Below are 17,629 nucleotides of genomic sequence, written 5' to 3'. Positions count from 1 at the left end.
CCTTTCTTGTTTAAATGTGAAAACATTTACTCTTTGGAAATACTTAGTTCCCATATAATCTTTTGAAGAAACTGAACTCAACTCTTGCTCTTACTCAACTCAATGCTCAAGTCTTTAAAACAAGTTTAAAACAATTGTAAAAGACATCTCAAAATAAGGTTCATGCTGAATTATGGACGTGAACGACTCAAATCAAGGTTTTTAATAACTATACGTAGAACTCAATACTCGGAACTCAAGAACTTCAATGATAATACTCATTTAAAGAATGCTCGACTCAGAGGGTTCATGCAGAATTATGGACATGAATAACTCAACTCAAGGACTCAAAGATACTTCTCATCTCAAGACTACTCGACTTATAGAGTTCATGCGGAATTATGGGCATGAACTACTCAACTCAAGGACTTCATGGATAACATGTAATAGTCCCATGATTAGGAATATAATCTCAAAAAGGGATTAGGAACTCAATACTCAAGACTGAGAACTTGAAGATATTACTCCTCTCAAAGATACTCAACTTATGAAGTTCATGCAGAATTTATGGGCATGAACGACTCAACTGAGGGTCTACATAATAACATGGAACTCGTGTGAACGACTCTTCTCATTCTCATACTTACTTCTTCAAAACTTAGTTCAAATTGATAGTTGATCTCAAAGGATCCACAATTGAACTCAAAGACTTTCTTGAACTCTATTCTTAACTCCCTCTTGAATTTGAATTATGAATTCAAGAGTTATGATTTATGATATGAAGGATCTCAATAACAATATAACAATTCGATAATTAGGAATAGAACTTTTAAAAGAAACATGAACTCAAGAACTCAAAATCAACTTATCTCAAGAATACTCAAATCTAGGGAAAGTATCCTAGATTACTCTTTTACTGATCTGAAAGTAGATGTAGGGCGTGAGGACGAACTAGTCCAGCACTATGATAGCCTTACATACTTGGAAGAACAAGGTTCTTGAAGAATCTTGAAGAAGAACTTAATTAGAAGCCTTAAAACCCTAACTTGAAGGTCCATGCTCAAAAAAACCTTTCTTGAGATTCTTGAATTAGTTTCTTGAAATCTCTATGACCAAGAATTATGATTTTCATTAGTGATTAATAATTGTATGGAGAAATTTGAGTTGAAAAGAATGGAATTCTTGGAGAAAGACTTAATTACCTTGAAGAAGAATCTTGAATGAAGTTTTCTACTTTGATTTTTCCTTAGGATTTTGCCCTAGAGTTTGAGAGAGAAGAAAATGATGGATTAAAAGATGAAAATCTAATTGTCTTGAGCCTTTTATTAGTCAAAAAATTTGTTTAGGGTTTTCTTGGAGGTAAAAAAACAAAAACAACCCTTTTTAATGTTTTCCTGTCGGCTAATTCGTAACAACACTGTATATAAGTTGATAAAATAGTCATAATTCTTTACTTAGAAATTGGATTGATGCGAAATTGGTGGCGTTGGAAAGTATATTCAAATACCTTTAATTTAATAGTTTATGGAGCACGTAACTCTTTATATTCTAAGAGATATGGTTTTTTGAAGTTGACCCAAGTAGAATCTTACATCAAAACTTAATCGCTAAGGAAACTTCAAGAACACTTATCAAGAACTCATCAAGAAATTAAATTGCTCAATATTTATGGATAGATTCGAAAAAGAAACTCATGATTGGTGTGTGGGTGAACAAACCCAACACTATGAAAGCTTACATACCTCAAAGAACTAGGTTCTTGGCGAAATCTTGAATTTCTTGAACGAACACCTTGAAACTTTGAATTTTTTCTCCTCTTGAATCTTCTCTCTAAAACTCTAAACGCTTTTTGGGATGAATGAAACTAATTCTAATTATTTTAGACTCCTACAACCTTACTAAAAATGCTTAAATCCGATTGGGTAAGGAAAAGACCAAAATACCCCTCATATTTTCGGGTAACTTTCCTTAATTGGACAGCCCGACTTCAAACGATCATATATCCCTTATACGAGCTCGAAATTTAGCAAACTCGGTGGCATTGAAAAGATAATTCAAAGACCTTTCAATTTTCATCTTATGATACACCTAACTCGTCCTATACCGAGAGTTATGGTTATTTTAAGTTGATCCAAAACTCATTACTTAAGCATAACTTGCAAAATTTTACATTTTGCTATTTCCAATTTAGTTCTTTTTGGAACTCAAGGTGCTACATCTAGTGACCTTAACACTTAAGAAATTTAAATTCCTCGGTAAAATCCTACTCACAACAAAGGATGGTTCGAGTCTTAACTCAAAAAATTTCTAGGGTGTTACAATCATGCTTCTGCCTGAACTTGTTATTTTGTACTATTGCAAGTGGGTGATAAGTCTGAAAATCCTTGTGAGTTGTATATCCTATTCAAGATACTATTGCATACAGAGGTGCTCAATATATTTATGTCATGTTCGTTAATACAAGGGTGGTTCTTTAACTTATGGTCTCATGTTTTCAACAGTTATCTCCTCTTCTCTTCTCACCTTATAAAGTAATGTTTGGTTGTACATATTCTGAGAGTTTTATTTTCTTTTTGTGTGACAAGAGATAATCAATATCACATTTTTTCTGTGATTAGGGATAAAATTGATTTTGATGTGATATTGATCCAAAGTAACCCCTCCCCCCATGGCTTATAGGTTAATTAAAAACTAACCTTGTGTTATATTCTAGGTGTTTTGATGATCCTCACAAATGCAAGGACCCGGTCCCTGGCAAAGTGTTCTCGTCCTGACTCAAAATGAGGTACAACTGTAAAGCTGTCTTGTTAGATTGGTTGGTGAAAAGTGCAGCGTACTTCACCAATAGGAAGAGCGGACGAGATTGTCTGTTTCAGTGGCTCACAAATGCAGGGACCCGATCCCTGGCAAAGTTCTCTCGTCCAGATTTATAATGGTGTACAACTGTAAAGTTGTCCTGTCAGTGGGTTGGTGAAGTCGTCAGCGTACTTCACCAATAGAAACGAACGACATTGTTTGTCCAATGGACAATAATTCTTTTTGGTCGATATAATCAAAATGACAAACAACAAGAAAATTCATTCATTCAAAAAAGAGAAAGAAAGTTAGCAAGTCTTCTCAAGAACTCACAAAGAACATTGCAAGGGACCTGGTCCCTGCAAGACTGCATATGTGAAAGGACGATAAGACAACTATCAGAAAAGCTGGCACCTCTGATGTGGTAGGTGCACGTCTTTTTAGAGAAGCAGACTCTCAGCCAATAGGGTCGTCTCAAGGAGTTTGTGTTCATTTTGATATAGTCTCTTCTCACAAAACAAAAACTCAAGATTTGGCAAAAAAAAATTCTGAATTTCTGAAAATTCATAAGCTCAAAAAGAAGAAGTCATCTTCAAGGAAGAACATTGCTCATCCTCAACAAAGGGACCTGATAGAGTGCTGAAGCGTCTTTGTTGTATTTTTAGTTTTGTGTCTTAAGTGTTTACATTGTAAATCTATTCCTGTGTTATAAAGGAATTAGATCTTTGTTCGGTTCAAACAAAAGTCTAAGTCAGTTAGGGTTAACTGGTTTAGTGGGCAGCATTATTGCTGCTTAGTTGAAGTCTAAATCATCTAGAGTTAGGTGGTTTAGTGGGCAATAGAGTTGTTGCTTAGTTCTTTCTTTGTAGTAGAGTTGTTACATTGAGGGGAAGGGATGTAGAGTTAAATTCCTAGGTTGCAAGAGTTTGTAATCTGAATCGTTGCTCCGTTTGAGTTGAAATCCTGTGAGTACAGGTCGTGGTTTTCACCGCCCTTGAGCAAGGGGGTTTCCACGTAAAATCCTTGTGCCTAATTTGCTTTGAGCTATTTATTTTCTGCATATATTTCAGTTATTGTTCTTGCTGAGTCAAGGGATCTGGTCTCATATATGTTTCTGGTTCTAGGATGATCAAAGGAGACTTTGCCTGTATGCTGCTTTATTTTTGCCATTCAGAGAGACCATTTATAGAGATAACAAAGCCAAAAAGGTAAACTCTGGACAGTTGGTTTGAGCTGATCGCTTCCAGTCTGCTTCTTTTATGTGACTTGTACAGTTCCTATGATTCCATCTAGGGTGTGTTTTGCTTATGATTGATGTTATTGGACATTTTGTTTCTAAGCAGAAGAAAAATCATGGCCTAAAGATGCTAATTTTTATGTAGTTGTAACCTCTTTTTGTGAACTTGATAATGTTACACATATTGAGGATTTGTGATTTTTTTTGGTCGAAATACTAACTTTGGCTGATGCTGATCAGATTCCAGTTGTCAATTATATTTTTCGCAATTCTCTCAAGTTGAAGGCCAGTGATGCGGAAACAGTGAGTGATTCTTCATGCGACTGTTTCATGAATTTGATTGAACCTTGAACATTAAACCTAGATTTTCTTGTGACTCTCTACATCAAGAAACATTGGCTCCTGTCTTGCTGCTCTCTTTCCCCTTAAGCACTTATCTTCAGTGTTGCTTCAGAGTTTGGATCGATTCGGTCGAAGCCAGCCATAAAAGATAATAATAACTTAACCTTGTTCAAATTCCTTTGTTGTATCCCATATCAAAGTCCTTTCTCACTTCCACACTTATTTAGTGTGGTTCTTTAATGAATGAAGGGTTATTGTGGAGTATGACTCCCACCAAAATGTTTCACTATATTAGAATAGTAACATTTTGCTTACATCGGTGTGATGTGCATGTTGCTTTTGTAGAAACCACATATTTGATTGAATTGTAGATCTTTGTAACCTATGAGCTTACCTTAATTTCCAGGTCTGGAGAAGGTTTGGGAAATGAAACCACTGGTTAATGGAAAGGAAATTATGAACATTTTGCAGATTAAAAGTGGAGGGCCAGTTGTTAGAGAATGGGTATGCCACTAATACTATTTTCTTAACCAGAGTTTAATTGGTTATAAGTATTTACTCATAGTTTAATTTTCCTCTGCAGCAACAAAAATTGCTGGTGTGGCAGCTCGCACACCCTTCTGGTTCAGCTGAAGAATGCCTTGATTGGATGAAGCAAGCACAGTCAAAACGTGCAAGAACCGAGTAGTTTTGAACTTCAATCATATACAGTAAGAGAAGTATTGCATAGCTGACGGAAGAGAAGACGCAAGGTGTGAGATGTTGCTCGACTTGACCCTTATATGCAGACAAAGAAATAGGATAACAGTAAAGGATTTTGTTCAATTGATGAATAGCCCCTAATTGTGGTTTTGGTAGGTATAGCATAACCAATTGTTGATAGCAGGTTAGAATCAAGATTTTGCCTTTTTCTCCACTCTGTTATCCTAGAATTATATACTGCTTTGCTTTCATCTGAGAATTTGGAATAATGTGAAATGCTTTGAAATTTGGAATAGCAGGCAAGTTCAGTTGAAATGCTTCAGAGTACATTCTGTTTTGTCTTTAAAAAATCATTCAATTTTGCCGAGTTAGCTTCCATGGTCATTTTAGCCGGAACTATAATTTTAAGGTTGTATGACATTGCTATACATGTTTAGGGGTGTAGGTTGGTTTACCTTAATTTAAGTGTCTATAAGTATAACTACAAAATATATCTACCTTATTATCAGCAATTATAACTGAAACAATACAAATACTACAACATCCTCTCAACTCTAAATCATGAATACAACTATGCAAATTAAATCATCAACAAGTTAAACCCAGATCCGAACACCAAAAGATATGGGTGCACTATATAAGGAGAGCACACATGGACACTCTTCAAATGATCTCTTTTCCTTTCCCCATTTTCATGAGCACACAGGGACACCCTTGAGAAATATCAAGAGGTCCCTAGATGTCTATATATATGTAGAAAGTGATCCCTAGTTTCTTTCCTTAATCTTCACGCTGGGTTCAATTTTACAGAATTAGATAGAAAGGCAAGAGATCATGTATAATGGATTTTAATTATTTATTCCCCCTAGCCAACAACTTCCCCAAATATCAAAAACATTAATTTCTTTCTCATCATATGGAAATCAGTTTCCTCTTCACTTTTAACTTCATATTACTCGTTTTGACAAAGAAAACAAATTATCACCAAACAAATTATCTGCTTGGCTGCACATTCAATCGTCTTTAGCTTTTTGCATACTCTATACATAGCATATATATCCATGAATGCTATGTCAGTGCTTGGGTGTTCACTTTCCTGACTATTACAAGGTTTTGCTATCCATTGTTGTTTTCTGGCCCAACGTTAATTAAACAGTCTTGACAATATAGCGGCTGCCATTCGTATTGTATTTAACCTTTTGGTTAACACAAATTCCTTCAGGTAGTTCAATTGTCACATAATCTCAATTTTACTTTTGCTACATAAAATTTAGTAACTAAAGTGTACTCCCTCAACCCTATTTTACATGTCATCTTTTTCTTGGACATCCCTTAAGAAAATATATTACCAACTAAGGGTGTGTTTGGTATGAAAGAAAATGTTTTTCAATGTTTTGAATGTTTTGAAAGTGTTTTCCAAATAAACCTATTTTTCTCAAATTTAAGGAAAATGACTTTCCTTTAAAAAGTGAGGAAAACATTTTCCAAAAAAATCTTTTTGAACCTCACTCCTCAACTTTCCATCCTAACTTAAGTCTCGGGTATCGATTCCCAATACTAATCCTGGATCCGACTCTTGTTTCTCAATTCAAGACCCGACTCTTAACCTTGACTCGAGATCCAACTCCAGAATTCTGGATTGAGTCAGGGTCAGGTGTCGAATCTCAAGTCTAGAGTCACGGTTTGGGTCTTAGGGTTAAGGTCGGGTCTCAGGTAAGGTCGGGGTCGAAGTCTCGGGTCTCGGTCTGATATCAAGGTAAAGGGGGATCGGGTCTCTGGTCGAGGTTGGGTTAGAGATCGGGGTCAAGGTCTTGGGTCAAGGTCGAGGTCGAGTCAGGGTCAAGTCTCAGGTCAGGGTCGAGTCGAGGTCAATCTCACGCTGGGGTCGGGGGTAGGATGTCGAGGTCGGGGTTGAATCTCGGGTTATAGTCGTGTCTCAGATTGGGTCTCGTGGTCTGATCTCGATTCAAAAATTGGATCCTAAATCGGATGTTGGGGTCGGGAGTCGGGGTCAAATCTTAGGTTGGGGTCAAATTCCGATTCAAAAGTTGGATCTTGAATGTTTCTTAAAATATCAAATCATTGAATAAAGAGTGATTTTGTTCTTTTTTCAGGCAGAAAAGGTTCAAATATGCTGTCGAACTTTGAGAAAAGACTCATATATGTCATTCATTGAAAATTCGACTTATCTATGTCATTTTCGTTTGAGAAAAAGCTCATTCATTCCATTATTTATTAACTAAAATGACATAGATAAGTCAAACACTTAACGAATGACATAAATGAGTTTTTTCTCAAAATTCGATAACATACATATTTTAGCCTTTCCCCTTTTTCAAATAATGTAATTGTACTTTGAACAAAATAAATTAAACAAACAACAATAGTAAAATATATATTCTATTTACTATAAGCCATGTTCTTACGCGTTAACTTTCGGTGTAACATGGTGTAGCAACCAAAAATGAATGAAGTAACAAGATAAAAACTTACTCGTAAATTACGGTGCATATTGTAGATTGTGTCTAGTAAAATTGTTTTAAACTTAATATTTATATCAAATCAAATAAGTTAATATTAATAATTAAGTTAAATAAAAAATATATATTAAATTGTAATGTATTGAACTTTATTTGAAATTACTCTGATAATGTTGAAAATAATTAAAAAAATAAAATCAGAATATGTAATATTGAAGAATGCATGCATAATATTCTACTGTAAATGCTTGCTAGCTGGAGCTTCACTAATTCTTATTCTAATGATGATATCACCAGTTGACTTTCCACGTAATGACCAAATCTATGTTACATTATTGGAAAATGTCATTCCATTATAATACAAAATACAAAATATATAATCATGAAGTTTTCTAGCTTGACAAAACTTAGGAATAGTTTCAAAATTGAATCGAAACTGATAGTTTGGATTGAAAAATAGTTATTAATTTATCGGTAATGGATCATTGGTTTAGCGATTTCGGTAACAATTTTGATTTTTTTCGTCGGGCTATCGATTCTAACGGTTTTAGATTTTTACTTAACGGGCCAACTGACAACCCGATAGTAAATAAAAAATATTATATTTATACTATCTGGTATATAAGTTCTCGACTTAGAGTTTAGTTTCATATATTTATTTCAGGTTGTCTCAAATTTACGATTATTGTACAATGTGACAATGTTTGCTTTTGAGGAAAAGACAATCGGTCGATCAACTCCTGTGTATGGTTCATTTGATTTGTCACCTAGTTTCTAAGTGATTTTCAATTATTTTTTTCAAATCTTAAAAGTTAAATCGATAACCAAATCGATAATGATTAATAACTAATAAACCAATAACCGATAAACCAATATCTTAATAGTTCTATAACAGTTTAGCATTTCTACAATCTGATAATCGATAAGTCGAACTAATATACTTCAAAACCAAACTGAATCGACCAGTACACAACCCTAGCCAGTGGCGGAGGGAGGATTTTCATCAAGGGGGTTCAAAAAAATATTAATCATGTAAATAATATCCACAAATAAACGGGTTGAATTGGTTATAAACGATCGAATCAAGAAGAAAAGGGTTTTTTAATATTTGACTTTATAATTAGGGATTAAACTAATAAATCCTAAATTCCCAATCAGCGTTTTAATTTTTTGGAACTAAACATCGTTTTCTAATTGCATTTTTATTTTTTTTTTTAAAAATAAAACGCCTAAAATATAAGCTGATAAAAAAAATGCCTCTGCCCGGATTTGAACACGCGACTTCGCGTGCAGTAGAGCGAATTCCTGAACCCCCAATGCCACTGAGCTACGCCTTTGGTGCATGTTCAGGGGGTTCAATAGTATATATATACATGTATATTAAAATTTTAATCTTATATATATAGTGTAATTTTTCGACAAAGGGGATTCGGATGAACCCCTTCGTTCAACGTAAATCCTCCCCTGACCCTAGCTAGGAATAAGTAAGATGTCACATATTTCTTTTTATACACTAGATTTTCGATATAGATTGTTTGTTTATATAAAATATTTTTTTAATATATAATAATTTGTAAGCTTATGTCAAATTTTTTGAATTCCTAATAATCATTGCCCTGTCCCCACCCCATCCCACATGGTACAGATCCATTTCACCTACTAGTCCAGTACAACAATAGGTAGCGAATAGTGACCAAAGAGATTAGAACAAGTCAAAAGAATAGCAAAGACGTGTTTTTATGCAATTGGCAGCCAATAGTGACCAAAGAGATTTAAAATAACGTGTTTTTATGCCTATAAATATTTGAGTGAAACATTATTATTCCCTCAACACATCACAAAGATAATAAACATCTATAATTCTTTCAACAAACTTTGCATTTTAATTTTCAAAATGACAAGTTCAAACAACTCTTTTGTTGCTATATTTTCTCTTCTTCTACTCTCTACCATGCAATGCCATGCACAACTTTCTTCCACATTCTACGACCGAACTTGCCCTAATGCTCTCACCACTATTCGTACAAGTATAAGACAAGCAATTTCAAGGGAACGTCGTATGGCTGCATCCCTCATTCGTCTTCATTTCCATGATTGTTTTGTTCAGGTTAGATATATACATTAATCTATATGTTTATTTATCTAAGTACTTCTATTGGTTTGATGACATGCATAATATATACTAATTAGTTATAAATAATTTGCGGCTTTAACTTTTATAGGGTTGTGATGCTTCTCTCTTGCTTGATGAAACCCCAACGATTGTCAGCGAGAAGACTGCGCTGCCAAATCTTGGATCAGTTAGAGGCTTTGGTATTATAGAAGATGCAAAAAGAGAGGTTGAGAAAACATGTCCTGGAATTGTATCGTGTGCTGACATACTTGCAGTTGCTGCTAGGGATGCATCAACTCTCGTAAGTGAATTTCACTTTTTCACACTACGAAAAGAAGAAACTTTTTTATGCTCATAACTATAGTTAGTATTTTTTTTATTCTAACCAATCAATGTTACGTTAATAACAATCAGGTTGGCGGTCCATCATGGACAGTGAAACTAGGAAGAAGAGACTCAACCACTGCAAGTCATACTCTTGCAGAAACTGATCTTCCTGGTCCTTTCGATCCTCTTAGTAGGCTTATTTCTGGCTTTGCCAACAAAGGCCTTAGCACAAGGGATATGGTTGCTTTATCAGGTAAAACTCGATCTAATTATTGATATCGATTATATATAGATTTGTACATATTTATAACAAGTTCTAACTTTTTAAATTTTCCGATTAATTCTAGGATCACATTCAATTGGACAAGCACAATGCTTCCTTTTCCGTGATAGAATTTATGGAAATGGAACAGACATCGATGCTGGATTTGCTAGCACTAGAAGACGTCAATGTCCTCAAGAAGATCAAAATGGAAACCTAGCTCCACTTGATTTGGTAACACCTAATCAATTGGATAACAACTACTTCAAGAACTTGAGGCAAAGAAAAGGTCTTCTTCAATCGGATCAAGTTCTTTTGAGTGGAGGATCTACCGATGATATTGTTTTAGAATATAGCAATAGCCCTCGGGCATTTGCCTCTGACTTTGCTGCAGCCATGATTAAAATGGGAGATATTAGTCCTCTAACTGGTCAAAATGGGATCATAAGAACTGTTTGTGGAGCTATAAATTGATTTTTCAAAAGCCTATTACTTGTATAATTGCTAAGTTTATTTGTATTCATTTGATTTTTTCCCTATATATTTTTTGTATTGTTTCAGGAATATAATGAAATAAAATCTTCGTTATGTTTTAAGGAAGTAGTTAAGTTCTAGCTAATGTTTAGCAATGTAATTACTTGGCTCCATTTTTAATACATAATTAAACTTAAATATTTTGAAACACATTAATTATAATGATAATTAATCTGTTATCTCAATTTAAGATAATATAAATAAATTTTATACTATCAGCATATATAACATTACTGTAAATTCTTGGATTATAAATGTGCAATTGGAATTTTGTTGTAGTTTTTCGACTATTGTAATCGATAAATTAAAATTTATATCATTATATTTTTTTAATTTTACCCTACCATAATGAAGTCTACAGAAAAATAACTACAGTAATCCATAACTTGTTAAAATAATTTAAAAATATTATTAAACAATGACTATGATAGTTATCATTATTAAAACAAATTAAAATGACTCTCATTCGTAATAGATTTTATTGAGCATGGAAAACGAAATGTTCTCCCAAAGTAATATTTTAATCCCATTGACTATTGATTTTGACATTTCATAATTTTATCCTACAAATTGGATATCATCAAATCATTGGTACGAAAGGGCAATGTCAAAGAATTGATGATATTGTATGACTATATAAATAATTACAATACTCACATTTGACAAATAACAATTATTTTGACATTAAACTATTAGATGCTATCCTTTCTGTTTAACTAACTATTCCAAAGTCCAACTTTTATAGCGTGGTGTTCTATATAAGTTGCCTGCATCCTCTTTCTCCGTACGTACCCACCAGTCTAAAAGTATCAAACATTAGGAGATTCTTTTAACATACGAAGAAATCTGGGAAATTTAATACCTACAACATCAAAATAAATTTGATCGAGTAGTATTTCAAGTTCCGTTCTAAAAGCTTCAACTTCTTCTTCATGTCCAAACACAATACTTCTTTTTATAACTTCAACACCTTAGTAGACATGTATTTTTGTAGGGCAGTGCACTTTTAAAAATAAAGTTGATAATTTTAGAAATTGAAAAATCAATAAAAATAATAAATGTGATAGACGGAAGTTTTTTTTTTCACCTGATGTCCGGTACTTATATTGGAGTACGACTATATCCGAATTTAAGTCGTGTAGACCCCTTTCGGAGGGAACCACTCCCTATACCGAAGATTTTTTCATACCTAAAATTCTGGTGTCTTAATCTTTTTCCCATATGCAACCTTTTTATCTTGTTCACTGCTCGTACTATATCCTCAGATTCAGTAGCGCTATTATTCGGCTCTTGTGACACATCGACTAGGTCCGTAGGCAGAACTAGTTAACTTCAAAGACGCAATGGTTTTCCTCTTGCGTCTGTGCTAAGTTGTTTGTGCCTTGTTGGCAGCCATGGTGTCATTTAACAACTTATTTTGAGCTCCGCAAGTGGGATAACTTTTGACAATTTTTGAGGGAGAAGATTTAATCATTTTCCCTTTTCCTTTGTCGGGACTTGAAATTTTCCCGAGAATCAACTTCTTAGACAACTATTGTTGTTGTGAATCCTTGAATGCCAGAGAGGGCTGACCTACCATGTCCGTTGGAGCATGGTCTTGTTCATTTGCTCCCCGCCTACCCTTCCTTTTCTAGACTAGAGGAAATTATCCTCATTTCCCGCCACGTCCTCTTGAACAAAATCCGGGAGTAATCGAGTGTCTGGAGTGTGATCAAACAAAGGAACCATGTTGTGTTCAACTGGATCTGGCGATTTGTATCCTTCTTTAGAAAACGGAGGTGGAATATCTCCCTTCATATCAGATAGGCTTTGCACGACCCAATCCTCCCTGCGACTAAGATATTCGTCTCCGTCCCCTTTTTTATTGGGAGATCTCCATCGAATAGTCATTCTGACATAGTTGACGACACAGGGCCAGGTTGGGATGAGACTTTTGATTCAATAGATAACTTCTCAACATGGGGTTGTAATATAGATCATGCTTCTAAACGAATAGAGCCACCAAGAGAGTTATCTTAGGAGGAAGTGAGAACTAGAGTGGGAGAACAAGAGAGGTTTTCATTTGAGAGAGGAGTTGAATTGTGGGGTCTACATTTTGAGGGAGTAAGACTTCAATGGTAGGAGTAGTTGACTCACCAGTTTTACTTACTCCGCATACTGGAGTAGAAAGAGAGGGCATCTCAGGCAAGGTTTGAAGTATTGAACTCAAAATGATTGGGATATTCGACTTTTGGAGCTATGAGTTCTTTGGGAGATGGAATGGATTTCGACATGTTTAAGAACAGATGAAAGCGATTTTGAAGAAACAATTTCATCGATCATATACTTGTATAGATAAGAAGATGTAATGATTTAAATCATCTTCTTCTAGGTGCACATTCAATTGGTCAAGCACAGTGTTTCCTTTTCCGCAATAGGACTTACAGTAATGGAACAGACATTGATGCTGGATTTGCTAGCACTTGAAGACGTCAATGTCCTCAAGAAGATCAAAATGGAAACCTAGCTCCACTTGATTTGGTTACACCAAATCAACTGGATAATAATTACTACAAGAACTTGATTCAAAGAAAAGGTCTTCTTCAATCAGATCAAGTCCTTAGTGGCGGATCAACGGATAGCATTGTTACTGAATATAGCAATATCCCTCGAGCATTTGCATCTGATTTTGCTGCACCCATGATTAAAATGGGAGATATTAGTCCTCTAACTGATCAAAATGGGATCATAAAAACTGTTTGTGGAGCTATAAATTGTTTTTCACTTATAAGTATATATTTATATTAATTATTTGGATTTATTTTCTCTATGTAATGTGTTGAAATAATGAAATAAACTTTGTGTGATTCTCTAATGAAGTTAAAATTTCTACCTAATGTTTCACAAATATATTACACAAGGCAAAGAGGGGAAAAAAACCTAACCACAAAAAACAAAATAATTATTATAATAATGGGTTCATCGACTTGAATTAAAAAAAAAGAGTAACTTTAGATACATGTTTGTCTGAGATCATGAAAACTAGAATCAAAGTTGATTAAGAAATAAACTTTGGAGCATTCTTGATTAATAAAATAAATTGGAATACATATTGTTTGGTATCTGTTATTTCCTGTATTCAGATTAGCAAATCAGAAAAATAATAAAAGATGAAAAGAAAAAACACAGAGAACTATCCAGGTCCACATAACCACTGTGTGTTCTTAAGAAATTTAATCCCCTCAAGTACCTGAGGTTGCAGATTAATTTCTCCCAAGATAAAATAGATTAACCATTAAAGAAGCAACGGTACCTCAAACTTCGATAATTTCAGCTAACTCAAATGACAGCAATGAATCACACACACAAACACGATCGATCGATTTTGTTTTGTAAGAAATGTATGCAAAAGAAGGGAAGAATTCAATGATGAAAAATGAGAGAAAGCCTCTCTATTTATAGCCAACAAAGGGGAAAGGTCACAACTCTTAGGAAAGAAGACAACCTTTCAGAAAGGTCACAACACTTTGGAAAAGGCACAACCTTTCAAACGGTCACAACCCTTTAGAAAGGGCACAACCTTTCTTAAAGGTCACAACCCTTCGGTATAGTCACAATCCTTCAGGTGAGTCAGAACACTTCATTTGATGTTCACACCTTTAAAACCCAACAATCCCCCACATGAATAGGGAATGACTATTGTTAAAACATAAGCATGAAAAACTGTGTGATTCGTAAGTAAGGATTGATTGCATCTGGATAAGTTGGTTTCCCTCTGAACTTTTCGTAGTGAACATATATCGGATATACTCGATCAATTAGTAGATTTGATATCTTTGAACCGTCGAGCTTTGGTGTATACCTAAACAACATAAGTCACACATCAACCCTTGATCTTATTGTTTTGTTCGTTTAAGCCATGAACACGTCTTGGTTTATAAGTGCGTAGAGAACTGGCCTTACCAGATTCTCCTTGAAGCGGCTTACAGTTCACACTTACATAGGTGATTTCTAAATGTGTTATCCCGTAGATACACGATTTGATATACCTTGTATCAAACTTAGAAACCATTAAAAAGTCCTAATGCCTTTATCCTTGTTACTAAATATTGTCTTATCATGAGAATGGACCATAAAAGAAATATTTTGACAACGTTGAACCGTCATTAATGACTTTGTTTGATCTCTTTGAAGCTAGATCTTGGGATCTCTAGTCTTCTAGGTAGAGTTACCGCCACAATGACTTGTCCTCGGCCATAGTTCCAATCCCTTTGATAATCTATCAACTCCCTCTCTAGTTAGGCCTTTTATAAGTGGATCCGACACATTATCCTTTGACTTTACATAGTCAATTATGATAATTCCACTAGAGAGTAGTTCTCTAATGATATTATGTCTACATCATATATGGCGAGTTCTTCCGTTATACATCATGCTCCATGTCCAACCTATTGCAAATTAACTCTCACAGTGTATGCATACTGGAGCTAAAGGTTTGAGCCAAAAAATCTTTCAAGAAATTTCGGAGTCATTCAAATTCTTCACCGGCCTTATCTAGAGTGATAAGCTCAAATTTCATAGTAGAGCGAGCGATACATTTCTGTTTGGAAGATTTCCAAGAGATTGCTCCTCCACAAAGAGTAAATCCATATCCACTCGTAGATTTTACTTCATTTGACCTGATGATTCAATTTGCATCACTATATTTTTCCAATATTGTTAAATGTTAGTTATAATGCAAAACAATAGTTGTTAAGTATGTTTTAAATACTCCAAAACTATTTTCACTGTCATCCTATGAGTTTGATTGAGATTACTCGTGAACCGACTCAGTTTACTAATAGCACATGTTATTTCTGATCGCGTACACTTCATAATATATATCATACTTCTCAATACTCTAAAACAATCCAATTGTTTGTCACTTTTGCCTTCATTCTTTTGAAGTACAAATCTCACATTTATTGGAGTCTTGAAAATATTGAAATCCAAATCCTTGAGTGTCAAGTACCTTTTCAATCACATCAGTAGCTTAAATGTATTTCATATCGAAGTTACTTTCTAGCATATGCTTAGTAGCATTTATGTCAGAAATGTCTCTTTTGATGATCAACATAAAAATAAATAATGACCTTGTGATTTGAATGTCTTTAATGTAAAAACATTTATCACATTCATTAATCTTGAATTCATTTGCCAACATAGTTTGGTCAAAATTCGCATGTCATTATTTGGACGCTTGTTTTTAGTCCACAAAGTGACTTAACAAGTTACAGACTTTCTTTTCTTTACCAGGAACCACAAAGCCCTCGGGTTGTTCCATGTAAATTTCTTCCTCCAATTTTTCATTTTTAAGAAAAATATTTTCACATCCATTTTGACGAATTTGAATGCCATATACTGCAACTAGCACAATCAACATCTGACTTGATGTATCCTAGTTAGTGGCTATTACGTGTCAAAATAATCAAGGCTTTCTTATTGTCTAAAGCTTATAACAACAAGTCTTGCTTTGTATTTGTCAATAGTTCCATCAACATTCTTTTCCTTTTGTAGATCCACTTTGAACCCAAAAGTTTATTTCCTGGAGGAAGATCAACCAACTCTCAAGTACGGTTGCTCAAGATTGAATCTATCTTACTATTGACAGCCTCTTTCCAAGAAAAAAAATGATTCCACAGAGGGCATAAGTTTTTCGAATTTATGAGACTCATTTTCAAGAAGAAATATTACAAAATCAAACTCGAAGGAAGTAATTTGTCCGTTGACATTTACTATGCCTCTGAATCTCTTTATTAAGTACATTCTCCTTTGGTTCATTCCAAGGTCGTTTAGACCATTCACTTAACTATCCGACGGTTCGAACATATGAACCATAAATTGACATGTTTTACCATGTGTAGCATATCCAATGAACATACAATCTACAGTCTTAGGTCCTATTTTATCAGTTTGGGAATAATTCCCTCATTTCCAGTTCTCATATGGAATAGACTATATTGAAAATTGTTAGATCACTATCTTTCAAGAGTTATTGCTTGTATATACTTTAAGGGACGACAAACATTCTATATCAAGATATAACAAAGTCTGAACAAACAAAACTTTTTGCTGCTCCCTTTCTTAAAAACAAAAGTTTTTTTATTTGTTATTCCCTTTACTAACAAACAAAACTTTTTGTTTCTCTCTTTCTGAACAAACAAACTTTTTGTTGTTCTCTTTTGCTATAATGATAGCACCCCACAAATTTTGTGGTAAACTTGAACTTATAAATATGACATTCAACATTTCCTTCAAAGTTCGGTTTTTTTCATGTCAAGAATTTCATTAGATTGAGGTGAGAATGTGCAGTAATTTGATGGATGATTCCATTTTCCAAATATATTTCTGCAAAAGAAGATTCATATTCTCCACGTCTATCACTTCTAATTATGACAATCTTTTTATCCAACTGATTTTCAACTTCAGTTTTATATTGCCTATATGTTTCTATTGCTTCATTCTTACCATTCAACAAATAAACATAACAATATCTAATGCAATTGTCAATAAAATTTATGAAGCATTTTTTCCCACCACAAGATGGTGTTGACTTCATATCACAAATGTCAGTGTAAATCAATTCTAAGGTATTAAAATTCCTTTCAACAACACATACTTGACATTTTGATTTATTGCACTAGAAGTTAGGCAAAACTTCTAAGTTGATCAGTTTTTGCAAGGTTTTGTAATTGACATGTCCCAATCATTTATGTCACAAACAATTTGATTCAAGCAAGTAAGAACAAACAAAAATACTAAGTTTGAAAAGACCTTCTGTGAAGTAACCTTTTCCCACAAATATTTTGTTCTTTACTTTTTATAACTTTCTCGACATT

The 17,629-nt window shown here is 34.1% G+C and overlaps 1 protein-coding gene across 1 annotated transcript; it reads left to right on the top strand.

Annotated features, from left to right (window-relative positions):
- The first annotated feature begins 9,380 nt into the window (after positions 1–9,380).
- On the top strand, positions 9,381–10,810 carry LOC102597272 (lignin-forming anionic peroxidase-like). Its single transcript, XM_006361304.2, has 4 exons — positions 9,381–9,643; positions 9,759–9,950; positions 10,064–10,229; positions 10,324–10,810. Exons 1-4 carry the CDS (start codon positions 9,431–9,433, stop codon positions 10,710–10,712), a joined length of 960 nt encoding a protein of 319 aa, XP_006361366.1. The 5' UTR covers positions 9,381–9,430; the 3' UTR covers positions 10,713–10,810.
- The last annotated feature ends 6,819 nt before the right edge of the window (positions 10,811–17,629 follow it).

This window comes from Solanum tuberosum, unplaced genomic scaffold (assembly GCF_000226075.1).
Source record: "Solanum tuberosum cultivar DM 1-3 516 R44 unplaced genomic scaffold, SolTub_3.0 scf00353, whole genome shotgun sequence".
Lineage (NCBI taxonomy): Eukaryota > Viridiplantae > Streptophyta > Magnoliopsida > Solanales > Solanaceae > Solanum > Solanum tuberosum.
Note: the sequence above shows the minus strand (reverse complement) of the source record. Positions and strands in the feature narration are given on the sequence as shown.

Excerpts from the sequence above, each read along its gene's own strand:
- LOC102597272 (XM_006361304.2), top strand. The coding sequence starts at position 9,431 with ATGACAAGTTCAAACAACTCTTTTGTTGCTATATTTTCTCTTCTTCTA. Across the intron at positions 9,644-9,758 it reads TCCATGATTGTTTTGTTCAG|GGTTGTGATGCTTCTCTCTT; the intron begins GTTAGATATATA and ends TAACTTTTATAG. Across the intron at positions 10,230-10,323 it reads GGATATGGTTGCTTTATCAG|GATCACATTCAATTGGACAA; the intron begins GTAAAACTCGAT and ends GATTAATTCTAG.